The sequence below is a fragment of the Sciurus carolinensis genome, chromosome 12, assembly GCF_902686445.1.
Source record: "Sciurus carolinensis chromosome 12, mSciCar1.2, whole genome shotgun sequence".
Classification (NCBI taxonomy): domain Eukaryota; kingdom Metazoa; phylum Chordata; class Mammalia; order Rodentia; family Sciuridae; genus Sciurus; species Sciurus carolinensis.
The window spans coordinates 12,860,465-12,887,194 of NC_062224.1; the positions used below are offsets into that span (position 1 = coordinate 12,860,465).

At 39.6% G+C, this 26,730-nt stretch overlaps 1 protein-coding gene across 4 annotated transcripts in view; it reads left to right on the plus strand.

The window, feature by feature from the left end:
* The window catches only part of Fbh1 (F-box DNA helicase 1), a 69,289-nt gene that overhangs the window by 22,593 nt on the left and 19,966 nt on the right, over positions 1-26,730 (plus strand). Inside the window, exons 1-12 of one of the 4 annotated variants that reach the window (XM_047519857.1) lie at positions 182-312; positions 11,322-11,477; positions 13,596-14,194; positions 17,900-18,030; positions 18,136-18,271; positions 19,587-19,777; positions 22,168-22,260; positions 22,533-22,624; positions 24,475-24,643; positions 25,318-25,540; positions 26,407-26,494; positions 26,576-26,662. In XM_047519857.1, coding sequence (XP_047375813.1) covers position 312; positions 11,322-11,477; positions 13,596-14,194; positions 17,900-18,030; positions 18,136-18,271; positions 19,587-19,777; positions 22,168-22,260; positions 22,533-22,624; positions 24,475-24,643; positions 25,318-25,540; positions 26,407-26,494; positions 26,576-26,662 — 1,966 coding nt within the window. In that variant the 5' untranslated portion in view covers positions 182-311. Of the gene's footprint in view, positions 1-181; positions 313-489; positions 622-11,321; positions 11,478-13,595; positions 14,195-17,899; positions 18,031-18,135; positions 18,272-19,586; positions 19,778-22,167; positions 22,261-22,532; positions 22,625-24,474; positions 24,644-25,317; positions 25,541-26,406; positions 26,495-26,575; positions 26,663-26,730 lie in introns of those variants that run through there. The other 3 variants (XM_047519855.1, XM_047519858.1, XM_047519859.1) reach the window with 3 other exon arrangements.

Here is a 26,730-nt window from a genome sequence, read left to right on the forward strand (position 1 = left end):
CGCGGACAGGGCGTGGCTCTCCGGTGGAGGCCGCGCCCTTTGCATTCGTGAGTTTCTATTGGTCTCTGGAACCATCCGTCAGCCTGTTCCCCCGGCTGCGAGTCTCGATTGGTTCTTGGGGCCATCCGTCAGCCTCGGCGGCGGGTGCTTCCCTGGGCTGAGGCTGGGCGGAGCTCGCGGAGGAAGTCGGCGGGCGTCTCTGCTTGCTGTCTGGGACGGAGGAGGAGCTTGCTGCGGAGGACGCTGGGCTGGGCGGTCAGCGGCGCCGGCCCGGAGGCAACGTTGGCAGGGACCCGGGTCCGGAGCGCCATAGTGCGTGAGACCATAGACATGGCAGGGAGTTTAGGCGGGGATCTGTCGCGCGGGGAAGTTAACCTTCCAGAGCCCTGCCCGGGGGTCCCGGCCTCGGGGGTGGGGCACAGGCCGCGGGGGGCGCGGGGCGGGGCCGGGCGCAGGGTGTGTGTAGGGGCTCCGGGGTCCGCCGGCAGGTGCGGGGCGTGGTGATGTGCGCACGGGGGAGGCCCTGGCGCCGGGTGAGCTCGGGCCAGGTCCCCGCCCCCACGCTGCTCCCTGAGGCCCTGGAAGGGGCAGCTCGTCGTTTCTCGGGGACTGGTGGAGAAGGTAGGGGTACGTGGCCTCGGTTGCTGACAAGCCAGGCTCTTTCTCCTCTGATGTTTTGACCTTGGGCAAGTCATTTATGCTACCCTGTTGCCTCTCCTTCTCTCCCTCTTACCTGGATATAAAAAAGGTTAAGGTGATGTGGAAAGGCCTTGGGCTTTAGGAGGCTTCGTTGAGATCTGAGTAAGCTGTATATGAGGTGATGGAAGAGATTAGGTTAGTTAGGTATGTGTTCCTTACCCGACCTTACGAGGAACTAGTCATTTAACCTCCTGGTGTTTTCAGTTCCTTTAGGGGCAAAAGGGGAGTCGCTACTCTGTCAGGGTTAAGAACTCTCTTTCCACTTTGGTATTGCACTCTGATTTTCAAAACACTTGACGTTAGTTTTCTAATTCACAAACAACACTGTAAAGCATCATTCTGGTTTTACAGGCGGGGGAATTGAGGCCTAATGAAATCAGTGATTTTACCAAGAAGGTATGGATGATAAAGTCTTCTGGAAGGAAGAATGGCACCAACTGTTGAGTGTCTGCATGTGCCAGACACTGCTAAAATAAGTGGAAGATTAAAATGAAGCCTCAACTGTGCGATCATGATAATAAGCCCCTTTTAACTAATAAACATATTCAACTTAGTTTAGTTACTGAATGGTATGGTTACTGGAGACAGAACGAGGTCCAAGTATCAAGTTTGCCAAAGTTTATTGTTCATTAACTCTTATCCCCCCTCCAAAGGGGGGAAAACAAGAAGGCAGCAAAGAAGGGCCTTTAAGTGCACAAAGTTTTAAAACATGCCAAGCAGTGTGCTTACTGCAGCTGTTAGAGTCAGTGCAGACTTGAAGTTGAGTATCTGGTAGTGTCTTTTTGCTGGTAGTGCTTCTTTCCACCCCATTCTCCTGACAGATAACCCTGCCTTCTCTTGCCTCTTGTCTCCAGTTTCCCTGTTTTTCTTCTTTTTTGAAACAGGGTCTAGCCTTGTTGCCCAGGCAGGCCTGGACCTCCTAGGCTCTAGTCATTTGGCCTCAGCCTCCTGAGTAGCTAGGACCCCTGGTGTGTGCCATTATGTCTGATTCAATTTCTCTATTTTATGTTTTTTTTAAAAATTGGGGCACATGGTTCACAAAAAGATGGAATACTTGAATCCAGGATAATTATTTAATTGGTGTTCCAAATTTGATTCTGTCTCTCCTGTCTGCTTTATGAACTTAGCTTTGGTCTCTGTCCCCCTTTGAGTAACTAGATGATGAAGTATGTGAATCTGTGCCCATAGTGCCTGTGATTTTCTGGAGCAAAAGCCTGGTCTGGAGGGTGTGTGTATGGGGGGAGGGGTGTCTGTGTAGTAAACATATAAACCCAGTTATTTCTGGTTTGTTGCTGTTTTTTGTTAGTTAGGTTACCCATTTCTTTTGTGCACACTTTTGGAGTTTGTGGCCTGGCCTTTACTGTCTCACTTCCTATGTAATTGTCATTGGTTTGTGATTTGCTGCTTGTCTGTTTTTCCTTTTTGTGTGTGTGCTGTATTGCATGAATATGTAGCACTCAGCTGTGGTCACTGGGGTACTGATGATTTGATATGTTACTGATTTGTAAGTACATCAGACTGTTAGAACTCAAATTCTAATTTCACGTTTGTTTCCGTTATCTTTTTTCCCTACTTATCATCTCTATCCCTTCTATACTGATTTTTTTATTTGGAAACTGAACTTAAATTTTGTCTTTGCTCTTTTGGCTGTGAAGTTACCTAACTCCTAGAAAATTATCTATCATAGCATCACAGATATTTTATCTTCATTGACTATTTGCATGCTTTTGGAGGACCAGTCTCATTCAAAGTATTTCTTGGAGCTTAACCTGTATTCCATAGATAACTTTTTTTTTTTTGGGGGGGGGGTACTGGGGATTGAACCCAGGGGCACTTAACCACTGAGCAACATCCCAGCCCTTTTTTTTTTAATTTAGAGACAGGGTCTTGCGGAGTTGCTTAGGGCATTGCTTAGTTGCCGAGACTGGTTTTGAACTCACGATCCTCCTGCCTCTGCCTTCTGAGCCTCTGGGATTACAGATTTGTGCCACCACACCTGGCCCACGGATGCTTTAAAATAAAACCAAAAATTATTTTCAAAACTAGGACTTTAGGTCTCCTTTCACTACAGAAAAAAACAATTAAACAAAAAAAAATTTCTCTTTAACATGGTTAATGAATCATCTTTCTTAATATTCTCTTCATCTTTGGGTCAAAAAAAAAAAAAAAAACCCTCGTTGGTAGTCATCTATCCTCTCAGCTCAATTTCTACTGCTCTTAGGCCTTTGACAACTCTCACCTCTGTTGGTAGAGTGACTTTCTGACTAGTTTTCCTGACAGTCTTCATGTCTGTCTAAATTTGATTGTGTAATGACCCTGCTTTAAAATAGCAGGATACCCTGAATCACCGCCACGATAAAGTCCAGTTTCTGTAGCAGGGTGTTAACGGACCTTCATAGTCTGTGTCTCCAGATTAATTTCCCAGCCTTGTTTCTCATAATTCCCCATTAGCAAACCTCTTATTCTGACACAACCCACCTTTTCTGTCACACAGTGCTTTGCTGTGCCCCTGTGTTTTGGGACATACTGTTTCTTCAACCTCACTGAATCCTATTCATCTTTTAAGGCTCAACTCTTTGTTAAACCTTTCCCAATTTTCCTAACTCTTTTCAGTTTACTACCATAGCACTTTGTGCATATATTTATGTAACACATTGCTTCATGTTTAGTAATTTGTGTTTGTTTTGGTAGTTGCCTTATGGTCTGGTTTATTCATTTTTGTATACTTAATGTCTAAAATAGCATTTAACATCAAGGAATACCATAAGGAAAGTCCTTGTGGAGTTTATAATGAAACTGGGACATAGTAGATGTATAAAAGTGGTTGTGGAATAAATTGATAGTAGAAAAGGACTTTCAAATATATAAAGATATATTTTAGATAGTAAATAATGGTCTTGTTTTTTCTTTGTCATTTCATTTCTTGTGAGGAATGTAGAGAGTGAACAGCCCAACCCATCCTTGCTTGATATATTCAGCAAGTGCTGTTTCCAAGGGAGCAGGAAGTATTTCAGAGTCTTGAGATTATTCGGGAAAGATTAAACCTACTGACTTGGGCCTTGGAATGTAAAGAGAAGCAGGTTGTAGTTAGTGGCTGGAAGGGACCTGGCTTTATGTACAGTGAGTGTATTAGACAGTGGAGCTAGAGCTATATGTTCTCTTTCTGTTATTGTTTCTTTTAGAACTAAGGGGGAAATACTTTGAAGCTTTTCTATTTGAGTCTACAGTATATAGTGATTTTTTTTTTTTTGCATAGTGTTTTCTGCATACCTATTTGTTATTAAATTTCAATATGTTCTTGAATAAATAATTGCTAGAAATATATTAAATAATGCAATGAAGATATATTAAAAATGATAATTGTGTAAGACATTATATACATACTTATGAAAAGAATTGTTACAAATGTCTTAGAAGGACTTCTAAGTACTTCCTGGCTTGAGTGAGTACTTTTTACAGTGCTGGAGATGCGGGATAACACACATTTACTTACTGGGTTCAAGGTTTCACAGGCTGCACTCAGACCTGTCAAGTACCAGAATCTTATCAAGTACCAGAATCTGTTTAATAATGGGCTATGTCTCTGTTATCTCCATAGGAGACACCAGACCAGGTATTCACTTACTCATCTTTACAGACTTGCCCATCAGAGAATAGTGAAGAGCTTGTGGAGAAACTAACCAGATGAGGTTAGGTTACTCTAAATTATCTAATTAGCACTACATAGCAAAATTAGGTAATGGGTTTAAGAACAGTTTCTCCACTAAGGGACATTGTACAAGTTAACCTGATTTTTTTTTTTTTTTTTCCTTAGAGCAGTTATTTAATGATAATCAGACCTCTAGAAATACTGGGCAGTTACTGTCTTCATCTTGTCCATTTAGGTCTGTAAACTGTAAGTTCAAGAGGACTTTTTGGTATGAATTCTAATGAGTAAAGATAGGGGAAGAAAGGAAATGATTTGATACCAATTTCAAAAGATCCTGTAATAGTTAGGGTAAGCATTGCAACAATAACAAATACATCCAAACAAGTAATGACCTCACAATAGAAGTTTACTTTTTAATCCCATAGTAATCTAAGAAGGTTACAGATGGTGGGGGTTGTTGGAAGTTTGTGTGTGTGTAGGTGTTTTGGTGGAGAGGGAATCTTTTAAAAGAAGTAATGTAAGGTCTCAGGCTGCTAAAGGCACTTCATCTTGAACATACGTACAGCTTCTAAGGATATCCTGAGGAATCAGCTGCCCAATTAACTTGAGATGGCATAGAATGGAGGACAGGTCTGGAAAAGGCACACACCACTTTTATTCACACTGCATTGGCTAGCACTCAGTCTTAAGGTCTCATCCAACTGTACATGGAACTGAAAAGTGGAGATGATTTGTTCTAAGGAAGAAGAGGAACAGAAGTCTGCCACAAGACCCAAAGTACTCAGTTTCAGTTTTTGCGACTTGTTTTATAGATTGATTTTCAATAAAGAAGATTAAAATAATTTGAAACCAGGCAAAAGAAAGCATAATTGAGTAATTATAGTGACATATTTCTCATTGAACTACTCTTTAAATATTATCTGCAGTCCTGTGCTAAGCCCTTCGAGGGATAATGATGGTGAACGTGGTCCCTGTCTTTGGTGCAAGTAGTAGTGTGTGAGTAATGAGTACAGTTTAAGGGAGACTGCTGAGAGCCTGATCTCCTCTATCAGGGACTCCTAGGGAATGGTGTGGGTTCCAGTGGGCTAGGAAGAAGTAGACCATCATCAGAGTGAAGAGTTTGACAGTTAGAAAAGAGCCAACCCCGAGTAATGACCACCTTGGAGTCAGCAAAGACCAGGAAGCCACCAGTGGTCCATTGATCTGAGATTAAAAGCTGAGGATATTACCAGAGGAATATTAGAGTATTAGAGGGACTTAGAGTAGGGGACAGAGAAGTCATTAGAGGGCCTTCCCATAAAGAGCAGTATGGGAATGGGCTTACTTGAGCCTAGGCAGAATTGGGTTTTCTTTTGTTTTGGTTTTGTTTTGGTACTGCAGAGCTAATGCAGGGGTGCTTTCCATTGAACCATACACTCAGTCCTTTTTACTTCATATTTTTACTCTCAGTCCTTTTTACTTTATATTTTTACACTTTTTTTTTTTTTTTGGTGGTGCTGGGAACTGAACCCAGGGCCTTGTGCATGCAAGTCAAGCAAGCACTCTACCAACCGAGCTAAATCCCCAGCCTGTTACTTTGTATTTTGAGACAGGGTCTCCTTAAATTGCTTGGGACTTCTCTAATTTGCCCAGGCTGGCCTTGAACTTGCAATCCTCCTGCCTTAGCCTCTGAGTAGTTGTGATTAAAGACATGGCCACCCTACCTGTCTGGGCAAAATTGTTTGACAAAATGGTTTTCATACATGGTCAGTTTTTTTTCCCCTTCTTTTTCTTGTCCTAACACCTGAAGGATATGACATTACTATTAGTCTGGTAGAGGGTCTCTACCAGATACTTTGTTATGGAAAGAATTAATTTGAGTATCTTTGGAGTCTCACATGGTTTGGAAAAGCCTCATGAACAGTTCTAGCCCTCTCTGCACGGGACACCACACCGAGTTTAGGCATAGTTTCCCTTTGTGTACATTCATTATGTAGCATTCTTTAACTTCACTTTAAAGTCACAAACAACTTCTAACAACATCCTGTAAAAAAGAGATGTTAAGTACATTCACTTCTAGGTGGGAGGAATACCATTAGGTTTGGGTGACTCAGGGAAGAAAATTATATGGAAGAGTCAGCATTTGAGCATTTTTATTTTGATAAAGTTAGATTTGAAATGGTTTTTAAAAAGGCATATTAAAAATAAAAGAATGATTGAAATTTCAATGTAGGTTTTAAAAAAATAAATTTAGCAAGAACACATGCTATCAAAATAAAACCTTTTAGAGATGCTCAGATTGGTCTGGTAGTCAGGTAAATCTAGGAGTTTCGTTGCTAGGTTTTGACACAGGTGTGGAGGTGGGTTTTGTCACCCTCAGTGTGGGTGTCACAGTACTTAACACATGTATGATAGGGTTCTTTGGATTCAGTGTGGCAGGTTATTACACTCCTCATTTTCATAAATTTTAGTAATGCATGCACCTGCCTGTAGGAGGGTCTTCTAACAAACTGCCTTGCCTCTGGGTTGAGGCTTTGAGAAGGTGTTAAATGACTTATCTCCACAACAGCTAGACTCAAGGCTCCTAGCTCCCACATCAGTGGATCACAGCACTTACCTCTAAGGGACCTGAATCTGGTGAAAGTGCCAGTTCTCCGTCCCTGGCAAGTCATGACTCAGCACCATTTCCAGTGGATAGTGGAGGCAATTTATGTTAGTACACAGAAGCCATGTCTTCCAACTGAGGTGCCCTCCTCCAGTTGTCAGCCTTAGCTCTTTCTACAATGGCTTCAGGCTTGAAGTATAGTGGAGTGTACTTAGAACTCTGGAAGCAAAACACTGTGTTCTAATATTTCTGCTAACTCTCTTATTCTGTACTTTTTTAGCTGCTGTGACTAAAAGAATCTGACTAGCACAGTTGTAGAGGAGGAAAGGTTTAAGGGCTCACAGTTTCAGAGGTCTTAGTTCATAGAAGGCCGGCTCCATTCCTTGGGACTGGAGGTGAGGTAGATCATCATGGTGGAAGAGTGTGGCAGAGGGAAGCAGCTTGCATCATCAGGAAGCAGAGAGAGAGAGAGAGAGAGAAAGCCTCCATTCTCCAGATGCAAAATATATACCCCATACCTGCGCCCCAATTCCCACCTCCTCCAGCCACACCCTACCACTTCAATTCATCCCATCAGGGATTAATTCACTGGTTGAGTGAAGACTCTTACAACCTAGTCATTTCTCTGAACCTTCCTGCATTGTCTCACATCCAAACCATAACATTATATATCTACAAACATAATCTTCTCAATAAACATTTTAGATTCAGATTTATTTTATGAAGTAAATACATAAACAAAAATATGTAAAAAAAAATGTACCTATGCATACTACCTATTTTCCCCCCAACAATTCCTTTTAGAACTGAACATTTTGGGTGTTCTCTTAACTGTCTGATGTACTTTTAAGGAGGTCCCCTGTGGGTCTGCCCTTGCCAAATTCCACATAAAAGTCTTCACCCCTTTTACCCTGTCCTTAGGTCATCTTTCACTCATTATATATTGACCATGTACTCTCTTAGTCCATTCAGACTGCTATACTGGCAGATTTGGTGTCTTATGAGGGCTCACTTCCTAGTTTGTGCTTGGTGTCTTTTCACTGTGTCTTCATATGGCTGAGGGGCAAGGGAGCTCTCTCGAGTTTGTTTTGTACGTGCACTAATCCATTCATGGGGGCTCCATACTTATAACCTAAACACCTCTCTAAAGCCCCAACTTTTAATATTATCAGCTTGGGGGGGTAGGATTTTAACGAGTTTGGGGGAACATAAACATTTGGTCCATAGCATGCACTGTGCCTGGCAGTGTGCTATGTACAGATGGTATGGCAGTGAAAAAAGGCAGACTCGTTCTTATCGTGGAGTATACTAACTGTTTTTGACTCTAAAGCCTATGATTTAGACATGCCAGTTTTATGATCATTATAAATGCCTGTTTTCTTACTAGGGCCTCTTGTAGTTTGGCTGGGAAAGGCTGGGATGAGGCCATTCTTCCATACTTTCTAGAAAAAGTTCCAAGGTTCATCCTGCATACATAAACATACGAATCTATACAAATCTATTTTCAGCCTCTCTTTTGTATAACCACAGTATTTCTTTTTTTTGACTTTTTTTTTTTTTTTTTTTTAGTTGTTGATGGACCTTTATTTAATTCATTTATTTAAATGTGATGCTGAGAATCGAACCCAGTGCCTCACATGTGCCAGGCAAGTGCAGTACACTGAACCACATCTCCAGTCCCTAACAACAGTCCCTACTTCTAAAAGTCAGATTTAGGAGTGTCATAGATTTGGACAGGCATCAGATTCACTGAGCTTAACGTTGTCATTGATATCTGTCTCTTTATTGATTTTTCAGAACCCTTATATTACCTGACTTGTACCACCCCCCTAAGCAGGCCTATGACTGGCCCCAAGATCCTGGATCCTGTAAATTTGAGTGGTGTTGATCTTTTGATGTTTTATCTGTGAAAGCTTTTCCTCTTTAGGCCAGTCTGGCAATAGATGTTCACCTTCTATGTACATGAGATGTCTTCTGTTGGTACCAGTTCTCTAATATCTCCAGTTTTAATTGTAGACCTTGTGCTTGTCAGCTCTGAAGCAACTGGAAATGTCGAAGAGATCACAGATAATTTTCATAGCTTAGATTTATGGGGTCAGTGGATTTAGTGCTTAGAAGCCTGCAACTGCTCCTCTGGGTGAGCCTTGTTTGGAGCACCTGATCTAGGGCCCACATCTGTCTACTGTGGAGGGCACCTCACAGCTTCTTTTCCTTATCTCTTTTCCATTCTGGCTAGAGGACCTCTTTCAGGCAGAATAATAATTGGGTTTTTGGGTTTTTTTGTTTTTTTTTGTTTTTTTTTTTGGCGGTGCTGGGGATCAAACCCAGGGCCTTGTGCTTGCAAGGCAAGCATTCTACTGACTGAGCTATCTCCCCAGCCCAATAATTGGGTTTTTATTTGTGATATGAAAGGTTTTGAACAGAGGTGGTAAAATTTCAAGTCTTATTTTTAAAAGGGATTAGACTTTGTGTTTTTTCCCAATGTTCAAATGAATTCTTTTCAATATTTAAAACTTTGACTTTTTTTGCTTTTGTATGGGTGAATAAGAGTTATTTAGAGAAATGGTTCAACAACAACAAAAAATTTACAAAACCATTAAAACAGTGGAGATATTTGATTTTCTGTTAATAATGAGTAATTGAGACATTACTTGCTATTTTATACAGGCATTTCCAACACAGAATAGGCTGTAATTGGGCTGCTGATGTGCTTCCTGTCCTGCTATTAGGTGGCATCATCTTTATATTTTAAATATATTTACATGTTTTAAGAAAGTTAATCAGATAAACTTTGTTGAAGAGAGGAAGCAGATAGATATGTTTGCATATGGTTTTATATTTGACAAATACTTTGGGGTATATTTTCTCATTTAATCCTAAGTCTGTAAGACTTAGTGAAGCAAAATGACCTGAAGTCATATGGTCAGATGGGTCTCAAACCCAGTTCTGTCCGGGCCACCATCTATGCCATGCAGTGTTGCTTTCATCAGAGTAAGCATTTTGTAACTGCTGTTGCCATGGCTTTACAATGGTAGCATTGCATGTTCTAAATTCAGTGGTTCTAAGGTCTTCAGCATCCTTTTAGAGTGGCTCACAGAACTGTTTTTGTATGTGTAATTTTAATTTTTGAGAAGTCTTAAAATATTCATGAAGTATTTTAAAACTTGCACCTTGAAAAAGAACTTCAGAAATTTGCAAGAGTGATTTCTAAAGATGCTGGTGACTGGGAAGGAATATTGATAAAAATATTAACTGTACTACTTATACTTATTGGTGTCTTGATATTATATGTTTTAAAGTATAGAGAAAATGGTATGAGATTCTGGCATTTGATACTACAATTCATTTTATATTTAGGACTTTTGAAGATAGGTACTGGCAGGGACTGCTTTTATTCTCTTGTAACTTCAATACTGTATAGCTGTACTTGTCTTTAGAGGAAAAAAAAAAAAAACTATTGTACTTAAAATGTTAATGCCATGAGGAAGGAGGTAGCTAGAGAAGTAACAGAGAAGCATGAAGAATCTAGGCTAAACATGAAAAAGCATTGCTTGACAAATTGAGTAATACAACACAAAATATTTTGGTACTCTTTTTTTGAGGGGGGAGGGGACTAGGGATAAAACTGATGGCGTCACACATGCTAAAGCATTCTTAACCTAAGCTATACCTCCAGCCCCTTTATTTTAGTACTACTGAAACAAAATTCTAAGCTCAGTTGCTATTGTGATATATTGCTGAGAGAAGATAGAAAATTTCCTCCTCTGAAGGTCCTGAAAAGTAGATTCTATTCTCTTCTTTTTGGGGCCTTGCTGTTGTCCTAAGCCAGTTCTCAATACTGAGATCCTCTTGGAGCTGAGAGCTCTCTGTGTTATGGTCATTCTCTTGAGTAGTTTTCAAGTTTTATTATGATTATTTTGCTTCTGAGACTTGTAGATGCTGGTGTGTGTGTGTGTGTGTGTGTGTGTGTGTATATATATGAAATGTAAGTATTTTTAAAATACTATAGCTGACTCTCATAAGTTGTTTTTTTATCACAATTGAAAAAAAATTGGACAAAAAGTAAATTATAAAAGTTCTTAATATTTTTTAAAAAGCTATATAGTTAACTCTTAAATTTATATGTAGCTAATGTAGGCACATATGTGGCCTGGACAGAGGCAAGGAAAAGTTGCCAAATCTAACTTATCCTTTAGTGGCAACTTCTTTTTGAATAAATATTTCATGATCAAGTCTTCTAGAAAGTTTAAGTAATAAATACTAGTAAGTAATAAAGAGAAGTATCATTTTAGGATCTTTTAAAAAATTGAGTTTAATTTGCTGACTCCCTTATAGAATTGGTGATAACTAATGAATATCCCATTTCTTTTGCCCGTTGGTACAAAACAGTGAGACGGTTTAAGCGGAAGCATCTTACAGCCATCGACTGCCAACATTTGGCTCGGAGTCATTTGACTGTGACCCAGCCCTTCGGTCAGAGATGGACAAACAGAGATCCGAATCATGGTCTCTATCCTAGATCCAGAACAAAAAATGGGAGTAGGGGTATGTCTTTAAGAAAGTATCTTACCTTTCAAAATCTATAGTCTATGTGGCCTTTGGATAGCTCCAAGTATAAAAGTAGTTATAAATATTACTACTGTGATTTTGTAGTCTTGTTGTAATAGTTTGACACTTGTTTCATTATTTTTGAATTTTCTATGAAAATTCTGTCTTCTTATAATGTTGATAAAAACCCCAGGGAACCTGTTAATTTGTGTAATTATATTGTGATAAAAGGCACCAACCAATATCATCAGTTTGCCAGTCCAAAAACATTATAATTACTTGACTTTTTATTAATCTTCTTTGTCCAATCTGTCACTAGGACCACTGTGTCTTTATATTTCCTCATCCACTGCTTTCATGGCAGACCTTGCTCTTTGTCACCACCTAGTATCTGGACTGGACCACTGCAGTAACCTTTCTCCTTTTTTTTTTTTTGGTGCTGGGGATTGAACCCAGGGCCCTGTGCTTATAAGGCAAGCACTCTACCAAATGAGCTATCTCAAATCAACTGGAATATATGACATTGAATATTAATTCTTGAACATGATTATTTTCTGTCATGTTACAGCCATTTTTAAGAACTTAACATGTGTTTTTGTTAATATGATGGAATCAAACTTATGCTTGCCATTACCTAATAATTTTAATTTTTAAAATTGACATATAATATTTGTACTCATTTATAGGGTACATATGATAATTTGATATGTGTATACAATGTGTAATGATCAAATCAGGGTAATAACATATCCATCTCCTCATTTTGATATTAATTATTAACATGGAAATTCTACTTCTGTCAGTTTGGTTCTCTTATTTTACCCATCCCTGTACCAGATGAGTTCCTTCTTTTGTTCATGCCTGTTAGTATAATCTAGATTGCCTTAGTTCCCTTTGGTACATCTAATTTCAGAATCCAATTTAAATATTACCTAGTCATCTTTAAATACTGTAATATGTGTGTCTCAGTTTTGGGAACTACTGTAACAAATTATATTAGGTAATTTTAAACTTAACTATATACTGTCTGATATTTAGTTTGTTTTGTGTGTACAAGTCAACTTCTCATCTATGTTGTGAGTTCTGCAGCATTCTGAATATGGTGCTAAGTACATAGTAGGATCTTAACTATTACTGTGACTGAGTCTGACAATTAGGAAATAGCGGGATATAACCAGGCCTTACTGTATTTAAAATTCAGGGTATCTAACAGAGGCAGTTACAATTTTTTTTTCCCCTAATATACAAAAAATATTAATTTCATCTCTATAAATTTAATTAAAGGCCAAACCTAGTTTCTGTTCATTCTCTTATTTTCCTAAGTAAGGATTTTTGCCATAACCATTTAGAAAGGAACCATGTGTATAGTTATATATTTATAAGGTTCTTACTTCATTGGCATTTAAAAATAACTTTTTGGAGTTTGAAAATAGTGTGATGATATGGGAAATAACCATATAGGCTCTGTTACATGTCTGAAATGTCTGTGAGATCATAGACTGTCACTTTATATTTGTTTCAGAATTATGGGTACTTAGTAAATGTTTGGATAGCATGTAGAAGAGATTAAATACCACTGTAATCATATGAAAAGAATTCTGACTCCTTCCTCTTTTTTTTAAAAAAAATAAATTAATGCATTAGCTTCACAGGAGGGAAAAAAAAAGGCTTTAACTTCATCAGATGAGAAGGGTAGGACTTTCCAAACTTGATAACCTAAAGCATGTTGCTTTTTATGTAAGCAAAAGTAGACTTGCTGTTGTAGGAAAAAAACAGATGTGCCTTGTGTGAGCAGATATGTGAATCTGAGCAGTCGTTTTCTTTCTGTCTGTCCATTCAGGTGTCCCTTGTACAGCATATGATCTGGTACTTGTGTATGTTGCAAGGTATAAAGTAGGCCATCACACCTCTCGAGAACTGGTCTCCATCTGTTTCCAAGTATATGTCTGATAATTCTTTGAATTAGCTGTTTATACACACCTAACCCGTAAACATATCCTTGTCTCCTTCCTCTGTTAACATCAATAATTGAACATTAGGTTGTCTTGTTTGGATCAACTACAGGTCAGCAACCATGGGTCATTTTTGTCCATTCTGTTTGTATTTTCTCTACAGGTCAAGTATGTCAAAAATACAGCCCTGAGTTCTTCCTAGCTGATCAACAGCAGTGCACCAATGACATGGCCAAAAGCAGTTCTGTTGGCCAGGACAGCTGTCAGGACTCCGAGGGTGACATGATCTTTGCTGCAGAGAGCAGTTGTGCCCTGCCTCAGGAAGGTGATGGAGAAGAGAGATTGGGCTCCTCAGAGTCTTCTTTGCCCCCAAGGAAGCGCTCTCGGTCCTTTAAGGAAGAAAGTAATAACTCTACAGGGATCAGCCCAAGGGATGGAGTTGCTAAGAAAACCCCAAGACATTTGTCGCCATCATGCACAAGACCTAGGGAGGCCAGGCAAGAGGCAGAGGACTGTTTGTCGTGGCACTTTGCAGAATCTGGAGAAACTGGCCAAGACATTGAGGACATTGGTCCGGACCCCATTCCTGACTCATATTATGGGCTTCTTGGGACTTTGCCCTGCCAAGAAGTGCCAAGCCACATCTGTAGCCTGCCTAGTGAAGTCTTGAGGCACATCTTTGCCTTCCTCCCTGTGGAAGACCTGTATTGTAATCTGAGCTTGGTGTGCCACCTTTGGAAGGAAATAATCACTGACCCACTGGTGAGTAAAGTACTCAGTTGGGTGATAATCCCTCCAAAAGCTTGTATATTAGCTTCACTTAATGATACTTTGGATTAGAGGATATCCTCAGAAATGTTTCCATTTTCCTTCAGAATAATGGCCATATTCCAAAGGGCATTTAATCTATTTTTGTTCCATCGTTCCAGATCTGCAACATGTAAAAATATTTAAATAAGCTGGACATTGTGGTGCATGCTTGTAATCCTAGCAATTTGGGATACTGAGGCAAGAGGATTTCAAGCTTGAGGTCAGCCTCAGCAACCTAGTGAGACCTTGTCTCTAAATTTTAAAAGGGCTGGGTATGTAGCTCAGTGGTAAAGTTGCCCCAGGTTAAATCCCCAGTAACACATACACACACACGATAAATAAGTAAAAATTAAATTATAATTAATTATAATTGCATAATATATAATAAAATAATTATAATAATACTAATATAATCTCTAGATTATGATCTGTGTTCTATTTTAATGCACCTGTGTCAAATTTGATGAAACATTCACAAAATTAAAATCTTGGGACTTGCTGGGGTTAAGGCCTTCCAGGCTTGTCCCACTGTATCGTTCTAGCCTCCTTGTTCTATTCATCTTGGTTCATCTCTGTGTTCTGTCTGAAACACATGATTTTTCCTGTCTTGATTGTAGACTGCATGCATGTTTCTGGCCCACCATGGCATGCTCTAATCTCCCCATCCCACTTGAAGGGCCCCTCATATCTGTTTGAAGTCTTAACTCTGGATTCACCACTCCTCATTTCATCCTGTTGAGGTTAATCATTGTTTCCCCTTTGTGTTCTCTAACAGTTTATACCTCTGTTAACATAATTTATCATATACTCTATTATGGTTTTAGACAGTTTTCTTCCCTACTTAAACTTATTAGCTCATTGTTAGATGCTAATGATTTAAGTCGGTTATCCTATTTGTTGAAGGCTGATTGTCCTATTCATTTCTGTATAGTGAACAGGTGATCAATGAGTGTTGCATTGGAGTCACCCTGGAGTACTGTTATCGATTGGTAATGGGAACCCTTACTCTCAGAAAAGACTTCTTGATGCTATAGTTGGTCAAATTATTGCTCTGGCTCCCTGTCCTTTGTTCATTGTCTTCCTTTCCATCCCAGATTTAGGATCTTAGGTCAACTTGAGGACTGGAGAATGTTTTGCTTAGCTTACCTATTCCTTAGACTATCTACTGGAGGCAGGTCAGAGATATAAAGATTAAATCTCCCTTCAACATATTGATATTTAAAAATTTAGGGATGGGGTACATGATATATCAAGATAGATGATTTTTTTTCTTCTAAACACAAAAACTTTTGGAGGAAATGTCGGCATCACTCCAGATTCATTCTTTGCTCGTGATCCTATCTCCTAGTTTCTTGAGAGAAATATCTTCCTGCTTCAGATGTGAACCATTTGTGTCGTATTTCTGCCTACTAATTGAGCACCGTGTGTGAATGCAGAAGTTGTAGGTGTGAATAAGTGAGCGTTTTTTTCATTCTGCTTGAGACGATTTTTGTGACAGTATCCCAGTTTGTACTTACTCTGGAAATGTTAGAATAATGCTGTTTTTATCATCACTAACAATGACATGATGTATTTATTTGCAGCAATTTGTCATAGCTCTCAGATTTTGTTCTTGTAGTGTCTCTGTCTGGCTTTCATGTCATGGTAATGCTTACCTCATAGAATGAGTTTGAAAGTGTTCCCTCACTTCAGTTTTTGGGAAGAATATGAGGAATATTAGTATTGATTATTCTTTAAATATTTGGTATAATTCTCCACTGAAGCCATCTGGTCCTAGGCTCTTCTTCATTGAGAGTTTTAGAATTACTGATTCAGTTTACTCATTATTGATCTGTTCAGTTTTCCTATTTTTTTATGAATCAGTCTTGATAGGTTGTGTTTCTAGGAATTTATTTTCTTCTGTCACTCGATGTTTTAGTCAGCTATTTCACTGCTGTGACTAAAGGACTTAACCAGCACAATTATAGAGAAGTTTGGGGCCTCACAGTTTTAGAGGTTTTAGTCCATAGAAGGCTGACTTCATTTGTAGGGACTCGAGGTATGGCAGAATATCATGAAAGAAGAGTGTGGCAGAGGGAAGCAGCTCACATGATGATTAAGAACAGAGAGCAAGAGAGAGGTCTCCACTTACCAGATACAAATATTTACCCCAAAGTCTTGACCCCAATTCCCATCTCCTCCAACCACACCCTACACTTCAGTTACCACTCAGTTAATTCCTAACATGGGATTAATTCACTGATTGTGTTAAGACTCTCACAGCCCCAATCATTTCTCTGAATCTTGCATTGTTTCACATGGTGAACCTTTGGGGGACACCTCACGTCCAAACCATAACACTCAATTTATTGGTATGTGATTGATTGTAGTAGTCTTTTATAATCTTTTTGTTTGTGTGGCATCAGTTTTAATGTCCCTTATTTTGTCCCCTATTTTAGTTATTTTAATGGTCTTTCTTTTTTTTTTAAGTCTAGTTAAAGGCTTATTAATTTTTATTTTTTCTTGCCTAAAAACCCAAACATTTTGTTTTGTTAATTTTTTTGTTTTTCTACATTTATTTCTGCTCATCCCCCTCCCCCTCAGTGCTGGGGATCATACCTGCCACTGTGACACACCTCCAGCCCTTGCTCTGATCTTTTCAATTTCCTTTCTTTGACTAACTTTGGGCAGCTTATTTTTCTAATGCCTTGAGGTATAAAGATGGGGAGTATGTTTCCGATCTTTCCTCTTCTTTTCAATGTAATTATAACTACATGCTTTGCTCTTGGCACTGCTTTCACTGCATCCCTCTATGTTGTGTTTTCATTTTCCTTTGTCTCAGGTATTTTCTAATTTTCTTTGTGATGTCTTCTTTAACCCTTAGGTTGTTTTAAGCATGTGTTATTTAAATTCTGTGTATTTGTATATTTGCCAGCTACTTTAATTTCTAGTTTCATTCCATCATTGTTGAAAAAGATACCTTATATAACTTCAGTCATTTTAAGTTTTTTAACACCAGTTTTGTGGCCTATGTGATCTACCCTGGAGACTGTTCTGTGTATTCTTGAGAGGAATATACGTTTTGCTGTTGTTGGGCAGAGCACTCTGCATGTATCTGTAGATTTATCAGTCTACAGTGTTGTTTCAGTACTGTTTCCTTACTCATCCTCTAGCTGGTTGACTTGTCATTTGAAATTGGGTGCTATTTCTTCCTTCAGTTCTATCAGTATTTGCTTCATTCGTTGAAGAGCTCTGGTGTTTGATACATATCTATAATTATGTCTTCTTGATAAATTGACCCTTTTTTCATTGTATAACATCCTTTAACATCTGATGTAACAACTTTTAACTTAAACTCTGCTTTGTCCGATAATAGTATAAAAACAGTTGTCATATTATTTTATCCTCATTGAAACTCTATTAGTGACCTGATGTTCTAGATACAGAAAGTGAAGTACTAGGTTTTCCCAGACTCTATAACAAGTTGGTATTTAGAAATAAGACTCAGTTCTAGTTTCCAACCAGACTTTGTATAATATTTCTACATGATCTGTTCAGCTTATGATTTGTGAGCTATAATTGCTTTTCAGTGGGTAGAAGATTGTATGTGTTTATGTAATCCACTTTTTACTAGTCATTGCTAGCATGTTATTTTGTTTTTGTATTTGAACTACATAGTTCATTCCTTGGAAGAAGCTGTATCATCGATACCTGATGAATGAAGAACAAGCTGTTGGCAAGGTGGATGGCATCCTGCTGAGCTGTGGCATAGAGAAGGAATCAGACTTGTGTGTACTGAACCTCATACGGTGAGTTTCCTTCCTCCTGTGTGGGAGATGGTTTTCCAAGTCCTTCCTCACACATCATTGCTTTTGATCATCTTTCTTATGGACTCTTCTCTGAATGTTTTACAGATACACAGCCACCACTAAGTGCTCCCCAAGTGTAGACCCCGAGAGAGTGCTGTGGAGTCTGAGGGACCATCCCCTCCTTCCTGAGGCGGAGGCGTGTGTGCGTCAGTACCTGCCTGATCTCTACATGGCTGCTGGGGTGTGTTAAGAGGCTCTGGGGGACTGTGGGGGATGGTGGCATCTTTTTTCCACTGGAAGCAAGTATATTGGTGATCAGGTTCAGCTGAAGATTATATTCATTTTCAAAACTTTTACGTAATCTCTGAATGCTTGGAATCATTAATCTCGTCATTGGTCACCTTAGAGAAATAAAAAGCCATATAATGATAGATTCTTGGATTTGGAAGGAATTTCGCAGAAACAGTTCAATTTCCCAGTCTGTTGAGGAATTCTCTCTGAAATATTTCTACAGGGGGTCATCTAGCCTCTAAACACTATCAGTAGTATGATTTCTTTATAAGACAGCCTATTCCATTTTCAGCTTTGGTCATTTGAAAGGAGCAAAGAAATTAAGGGTCTTGGTACTGACACAGTGAGGTAAGGAGATGCCGGAACTAGCCCTAGGTTTCCTAAATCTCAGTCTGGTTGTTCCTCACCCAGATCAGGTGTTCTCATGTTTTATCTTGGAAGGTACCAGCACCTTTTCCAGCATTCTGATAGTCACAGAGGACTTGAAGTCCCAGCATCAACATCCTTTTTCCTGAGTAAAATGATTGCAGATTATAGTGCAGCACATTTTCCCTCACAAGATGGTTGTAGTGAGAGGGAAATGGGACTTTTGTTTCTTGGAATGCATTCTTTAACAAGGAGATGTTTGGTAATGTCAGAATGATAGATGTGTCCATTATTGACTGTTTCTGCATTACTGAGCAGTTATTTAGATATAATAAGTAGAGCATTATGGTCTTCATAAATCCATTTTAAATAATTTATTTACTATTTAATATTTAACAATTATTGAATAATAAAAAATAAAGATTAATTAACATCATAACACTAGGAAGTTGTCAGTCTTGATGTCCTTCCTGAATACTGACTTGTATTTCTAACTTTTGTGCCTCCCAGGAAGGCACCCATTACCTTAGTTACCTTGTTTTGACTCTGAGTACTTGTATACCTGAGAACTCACACTGACCTGGAGAGGAGAGATGGGAGATGAGAGGGAACTCTTGTTTTTAGTGTCATCTCTATGCAAGATTCTACTAGATACTTTGTAAATGTTATTTAATTAAAGAAAACTAAGATCTCAATTCCAAAAGTGATGAAAAGAAGGAATCCAGGGCAGTTGAAAAGTTTTCTGTTTTCCATATGTGAGCTGAGAAGTTTGGGCTTGGTTCTGACAGCTAGATGGCATGTGAACCCCAGAAGTGACTTTCCTCAGTAGTTCTCTGATGTGGCTCTTGATTGTGGCCTGTGTCTGGCTGCTTCTCCTATCTGTGCACCTTGCCTTGCAGGGTGTTAATGTCTGGGCTCTGGTGGCAGCCATGGTGCTCCTCTCTGGCAGCGTGAATGACATCCAGCAGCTACTCTTCTGCCTCAGGAGACCCAGTTCCACAGTGACCATGCCAGATATCACCGAGACCTTATACTGCATAGCTGTGCTCCTCTACGCCATGAGGGAGAAGGGAATTAACATCAGCAATAGGTAATGCCCTGGAAAGGAGGAGGCACTGTGATAAATGAGAAGGTCCCATACTTGGTACTACCCACCCTGCCACTCACCAACACTCATATCCAGCAAGCTATGAATCTTACTGGTTAGCCTCAGTTTCTTCCTCTGTAGGATGAAGAGATTGAGAAGTTTCAGTTTGGAGATGTAGGAAGCATGCTTTGTGAATATAAAGTGTTATGCCACTGTAGAGTGTCACTGAGGCAGGTTTTACATTCATGGGTATTGAAGCCTCAGGTGAAGTCCACTCACTAAGAAAGGCTATCTTACCACTTTGGCATAAGTAAGGCACTTACGGGTTCCTAATTCAGAGTGACTTCTATGGTTTCTTTTACCACAGTACTGAAGTGTGCACAGGTCAGCACTCAGAGGAGTATGTGCATCCAGAGGATATGGAGTACCTACCACCTGTCAGCTAGTTGTGCAGGCACTAGCAATTCTACTGAAAAAGTTAGATAAGATTCTTGTTCTAATGAGGGAAGACAGATAATACATGTGGGAAGGAACATTTTATTGGTAAGTGTTACATGGAAGACAGAACAGAACAACATGAGAGGGAGGTGGGCAACCCTGCATTACATTGCATGAAAAAAGCATTTCTCTGAGAAGTAACATCTGAATGTCAAGGAGAAGCCGTCATTTTGAAGTTTCTGGGGAGAATCTGTAAGTACGGAATAGATCATTTAAGGGCCCAAAGGACAGAAATGAATGTGCAACATACAAGGAAGTGAAAAGTGCAGGGAATAAGAGAGAGGCTCATGTAAGAATGAGAGATGGATGGGGACAGGCAAGGGAAGTGTAGGCCACAGTTAGAGGTTAGAATGGAACCCAGAGTGTGTTTGGCCTGTTCCCTGATGGTGAAGCCAGGCAGCTCAATAATGCAACTGATCCTGGAGAAGCAGGAGAGCCCACAGAGTATTGCTCTTCTCCAGGGAAAGACAGTGGCCCCTGGAATTAGCCCGAAGAAGAACATAACTGGGTACACAGGTAAACCACTCATCCTTGGTAATGTATAAGGAAGGAAGCTTATTTGCCAGAAATGTCCAGGTGTTTCTTGTTTTTCTGATTTGAGTTTCAGTTTGTTAACTGTGGTTGCATTGAAGCAAGGGGCAAGGAACTTTATGATAGAACTCAGACTGGACAAGTGATGAATAATGTCCTGACATGCAAGTATGGACATATGAATCATCTGTCTATTTACATGGATATAGATGGGGAGCAGGAAGTATGTCTTAGTCAGCTCAGGCTGCCCTAACGAAGTACCACAGAATAGGTGGCTTAATTAACAGACATTTATTTTATGTTCTTGGCTACAAGTCTAAGAACAAGGTGTCAGTGTATTCCATTCCTGGTGAGGAACCTGCTTCCTGGCTTACAGATAGTCACCTCCTCTCTGTGTCCCAACATGCAAAGATATAGAGCCTGGTGAAGTCTCCTCTTTTATGAAGACAATAATCCTTTTGGATGAGAGCCCCAACCTTATAACCTCATGAATCTTAATTGCTTCTCTACACCAAACAGATTTGGGGCTTGAGCTTCAATTTATGAATTTCAGAGGGACCCAGTTTAGTCTTTAATAGTAAGATGGTTGATTTTTGTTTCATTTATTTATTTCTTCCTGCTTTTCTGAAATAAGGTGTTTCTAAAAATATCTGTTGTATCAAAAAGAGTTGATGCCTGACAACAGCTCCCCTCACTCTGGGGGACAGCACAGTGCACTTGGTTGTGGGAACTGGTGATACAGGGAGTTGAATTTGGGCACATGCACACATAGAGGTTTTGGAGTAGCTTATGGTAGACTTAGTCTGACCATGTCCTTTGTCTCTGTTGATTCAACTTGGTCATCTTTGTGACTTGCAGGCTGTTTTGATTTCTTGTGTTTGTAATCTCAGTAGCCACATAGCACCTTTCCTTTGGAAGCTTAAAAGCTTCTAAATCAGTATTACTAAACAAGAAGTTGGCAGCAATGGAACTGTGTTTGGAAAGATAAGGACATTAAGATTGTCAGCAAGGTTGTATGAGAGAATGGGAATCTCATTGCTGGGAGTAGAGTTTACACCTGTTTTACACTGGTTCTTACTGCTTGTTTGATTGTCTCCTGAGGTTACAGTGCTCTTGTTGTCCTGGTCTCACTCTCCTTTTGATGTTACACATAGAAACAATGTACCTTTTTCGGAACTGTTTCCCTGAGAGTACATTTGTCACCTATGCAGATGATCTAAATTCTTTTCTTTCCATCTTTGCATCAAATGGTGATAGGTATTTTCTTTTTAGAAATGATGAGTTTAAATACATCTGAGAAAAAATAAGATACAGATTGTGACTTAAATTTGAAAGTTTCTAAATTTGATTTTGTTCCCCATTAGGATTCATTACAACATTTTCTATTGCCTGTATCTTCAGGAGAATTCCTGTACTCAGACCACTAAAGTTAAAGAGGAACCATCTGTGTGGCCAGGGTATGTATATATTATGAATGTATGCATATGGTTTGTCTTCTATTTGTGACTCTTTCTTGTACATAAGGGGAGATGTTTTGCTTTAACAACTTTATTGAGGCATATTATACGTTATGTAAATTTCTGCCTTTGAGTATATTACTGAGTCGTGCAACCAACCTTACAGTCTAGTTTTAGAGATGTTTTATTCCCCTAAGAGGAGAACTTTTTGAGTCAACTTTCATTTATGCAGTTTGCCTGTTTGTCTGATTTCTGTTCTATGATGATTATAGAAAGAAGACCATCCAGCTTACACATGAGCAGCAGCTGATTCTGAACCATAAAATGGAACCTCTACAGGTGGTAAAAATTATGGCATTTGCAGGTAAGGAGCTCACCTTAGTTTCTGGAATAGAGCATCAGGTTCACAGTGTAGTTGTTTCCTATCTGTTACCACTACATCTCTTCTTCCCACTACCTGTCAGAGCATCTGTACCTTGATTTTTTTTTTTTTTTTTTTTTTTTTTGTGGTGCTGAGGAAGGAACCCAGGGCCTCATGCATGCTAGGGAAGCCCCCTTCCTAACTCAGCCTCATCCTCAGCCCTGTACCTTGATCTATTATCAAATTACCTCAGTCAAATAATCTGAAAAGTGGTTGTCCAAGGAATCCTTGTTTTCTCCTGCTACTCCAGGGAACATCCACACTGGAATTCCTGTTTAGATAGTGCATAGGAATTCATTTTGAGGGTACATCACTGGGTTGAGTTGGTTGTTTATCATTGCACATGCACAGTCACTGTTTGCTTCTGGCAGAGGCAGGATGTGTTAATCTGGTCAAAGGGTTTCAATATCTCCCTGATTTTGTAGGGTAATATCTAGCAGACCCTCCCCCCATGTGGGTCTAGCTACTTTCCTAAATATGTTGTCACTATGGTACCTCGGATCAGCTGAACTGATCTCCTTATGATCTCCTCAGGTACTTGGTTAGTCTTTTGTCTGAATCTTTGTTCATGCTAGTTTCTCTACCTATAATCCCTTCCTGCTACTGTTCTGCCTGAATATTCTGCTAGCGATGATTTATTAAGTGCCTGCAGATTGCTGGTCGTAGCAACATTCTGTAAGATTGGTTAGTTATTCTTACTTTAGAGATAAAGTAATTAAAGCTCAAAGAGATTTGCTATAGGTCATATAAGCAAGTTAGTGATAGAGCCAGAATTCAAAGCTTGTCTCCAAGGATGTGTCTTCTTCCCCTTCTTCTCCCTTCTTTTTCCTCCCCTTCCTCTCTTGCCCCAACCCCCCTGACTTCACTTTTCCTTTGCTATGCTGTGTTAACTTCCATCATCTGTTTCTTCCTGATAAAGTGTTCTTCAATTGTTTGAGTCCTACATATACATTTGCTGAACTATAATTAATCATCTTTTAATTACTTGGTCCCTGAACATTATATAGTAACAATAGCCAACCCAGGTGTTTTGTCAGTATTCAATATTACTTCATTAATCTTCAGAACAGTTCTGTTAGGTAGAGTAAGAAGTACCATTTTTGTTCTTTGACAGGTGAGTGTTTTTTTGTTTATAACCCGTATTCTTTTTCACTGTACTGTGATCATTATACTCTCATTTTGTTGTTACTTATTTCACCTCATGTTGGTATTTTATTCCCAACTAGATTTTAACACATTTTTAAATATCTTATGTTGCTTAGCATGCAGCTGAACATATAGTTGGTGCTCAATAAATACTCATTAAAGATAGGTGGAATAACTGAATAATTAAATGAATCACGGAGAGGTGAAACAGACAAGAGTTCAGAGTGGATCGAAAGAATCCTTGAGTCCCATTTACATATTCTTGCTTTAGAGGCTTAAATGGCAGTTAGATTGGACATAGCTACCTTTTACTGAGTTCCTGCTGCTGGGGGGTTTGATGATTATCTTTGCCCTTATAAACTCCACAATTCAGTGTTTCCACGAATTGCTAAGAAGCAGACTGAAGCTCAAGCTGAGGTCATTACCTCCAGAACCTCCTGGAGGCCAAATCCCAACCCACCTTAATCTGACTTAAAATTTGCTGCTCTTCTCATGGCACCACTTTGATCAGTATTGAAAACTTGTCCCTGTCCTGGTCTGAAGCCTGAGGTGGAATAAGTCTGAATAAGTGAACAAGACCTAATGGGCATCCTTCAGCATGTTTTCCCTTATCAGAGGGTCACATCCTTTCCTCTTTGCTTCCACAGGCACTGGGAAGACCTCTACCCTGGTCAAGTATGCTGAGAAGTGGTCTGAGAGCAGGTTTCTGTATGTAACGTTCAACAAGAGCATTGCAAAGCAGGCTGAGCTTGTTTTCCCCAGCAATGTCATCTGCAAAACTTTTCATTCCATGGCCTATGGACACGTTGGGCGGAAGTGAGCATTGCCAGGGATGGCGTCATTGTCAGTTCTTTTGTTCTTTTTCACATGATGCTTATTGATCACATATGAACTTACCCCACAACACTAAGAAAATACAATGTTGTTATCTCTGTTTACAGGAAGGAGATAGATAGCTTTACTGATATGTACTTTTATCCCATAACATAATTTACATGCAGCAATATCTTACTGAGGGTGCATTCTCATGTTTCTGAAACTGAGGCACAGAAAGTCAAAATGTCTTGTTTAAAGTTCAGGATCTCATATATCCTCATCAGTTTTAGGCTTTCCTTGAAAAGGTGGGTGGGGAGAAGGCCTGGCTAAGGTGCACACACCTGAGGTTTCCTGGACATGAAGCCTTCAAGAAACTTTGAGTCCCTTTGGGAGTCACTTGGAGCGTGGACCACACCTTGTGATAGTGGTGTCTCTGTGAACTGATTCTCTTCTAGGTTGTGGTATGGGAGTTCCTAAAAGCCTGATGTAAGCCCTTTCAAAATAGATATGGATCTTGCAGGACTCCTTATAACTTTTAAACATTCTGTCTCACCAGTGCATAACACTTGGAGTAACTTGATTGTGTTATTGGGAAGAATGGGGGAGACAGGGAGACTCTCAGTAGCACAGTTGCAATAAAGCCAATTGCTATTCATTTGGGATGTGCATTACAGGTACCAGCTGAAGAAGAAGTTGAATCTCTTTAAGTTAACACCCTTTATGGTTAATTCCGTCCTTGCTGAAGGGAAAGGTGGATTCATAAGGGCCAAGCTAGTGTGTAAGACTTTAGAGAACTTCTTTGCTTCGGCTGATGAAGAACTGACGATTGATCATGTGCCTATTTGGTGTAAGAACAGCCAAGGACAGAGAGTCATGGTTGAACAGAGTGAGAAGCTGGTAAGTATCAAAGTGTCTTAAACATTAGCAATCTAGTATTATTTCTGTCTTTTCACTTCTTTAGAACTGCTCATAGGAAGTTGAAGATAAGCAGGTGAGACTGTAGGCCTGTCCTGACACCTGTGAATTGTGTGGTATTCAGAGACATCTCACTTAATCCTCATAATAGTCTTCCCTTTTAACAAATGAAAACAGGTATTGTGTGACCTGCCCACAGTTTATAAGAGCTTGTTGTAAGATCTTATGGACCCAGAATCTGATCTTATCTGAGCACCAGCAGTCTAATTTTTTTGGTTATTCCTTCTATATAGATTTACTAGTGGAAAAATCTATTTCTTACTTCTATGAAGCTATCAAGTCTTTCCAGTCATTTGTTATTTTAAAAAAATTATTTATTTCTTTATTTTTTGGTACTGGAGGTTGAGCCTAGGGGTTCTTTGTCACTGAGCTGCATCCCTAACCCTTTGTATTTTTTATTTTGACAAAGGGTCTAAGTTGCCGAGGCTGGCCTCATATTGGGATTATAACGTGCACCACCATGCCCAGCCTTTGCCATTCTTTTTTGTGAAAGATGTGTCAGTCATAAATCTAGAAAAACATTTTGACTTTTTTTTGTGTCAGCTGTTATGATCTCTGATCTTTGCTCTGCCATACCTCAGTGGCCTTAGTTTCCCACTCATCTCTGTGCTCCAGACCCTGCCTGAAGTTCAGAGATTGCTGCAAGACCCTAGGAGTTTAGGGAGGGCCCGCCCTCTGTTTCATAATGATGTCTTTGCTCCTCTTGTGTGTGTGTGTGGAAGTGAGAATGTGATTTTAGTCTTTTCTAGGATATTAAACTTTGGTTCACTGTATCACATGCTTTCTAGAATGGTGTCCTTGAAGCAAGCCGACTCTGGGACAACATGCGGAAGCTAGGGGAGTGCAAAGAAGAGGCTTACCAAATGACTCATGATGGTAGGCAAGTTTCCAGACATTGGTGTCTTTTAAATACAACTGCTTCCCTTGTAGGTTTTGACTCTTACTCCCTTCTTTCAGGCTATTTGAAACTCTGGCAGCTGAGCAAGCCTTTGCTTGCCTCTTTTGACGCCATCTTTGTGGATGAGGCCCAGGACTGTACCCCAGGTGATAAACTATTCAGGACATCAGTAGTCTCAAATACGTAGAAACAGCATCATGATTATGTAAGAGGA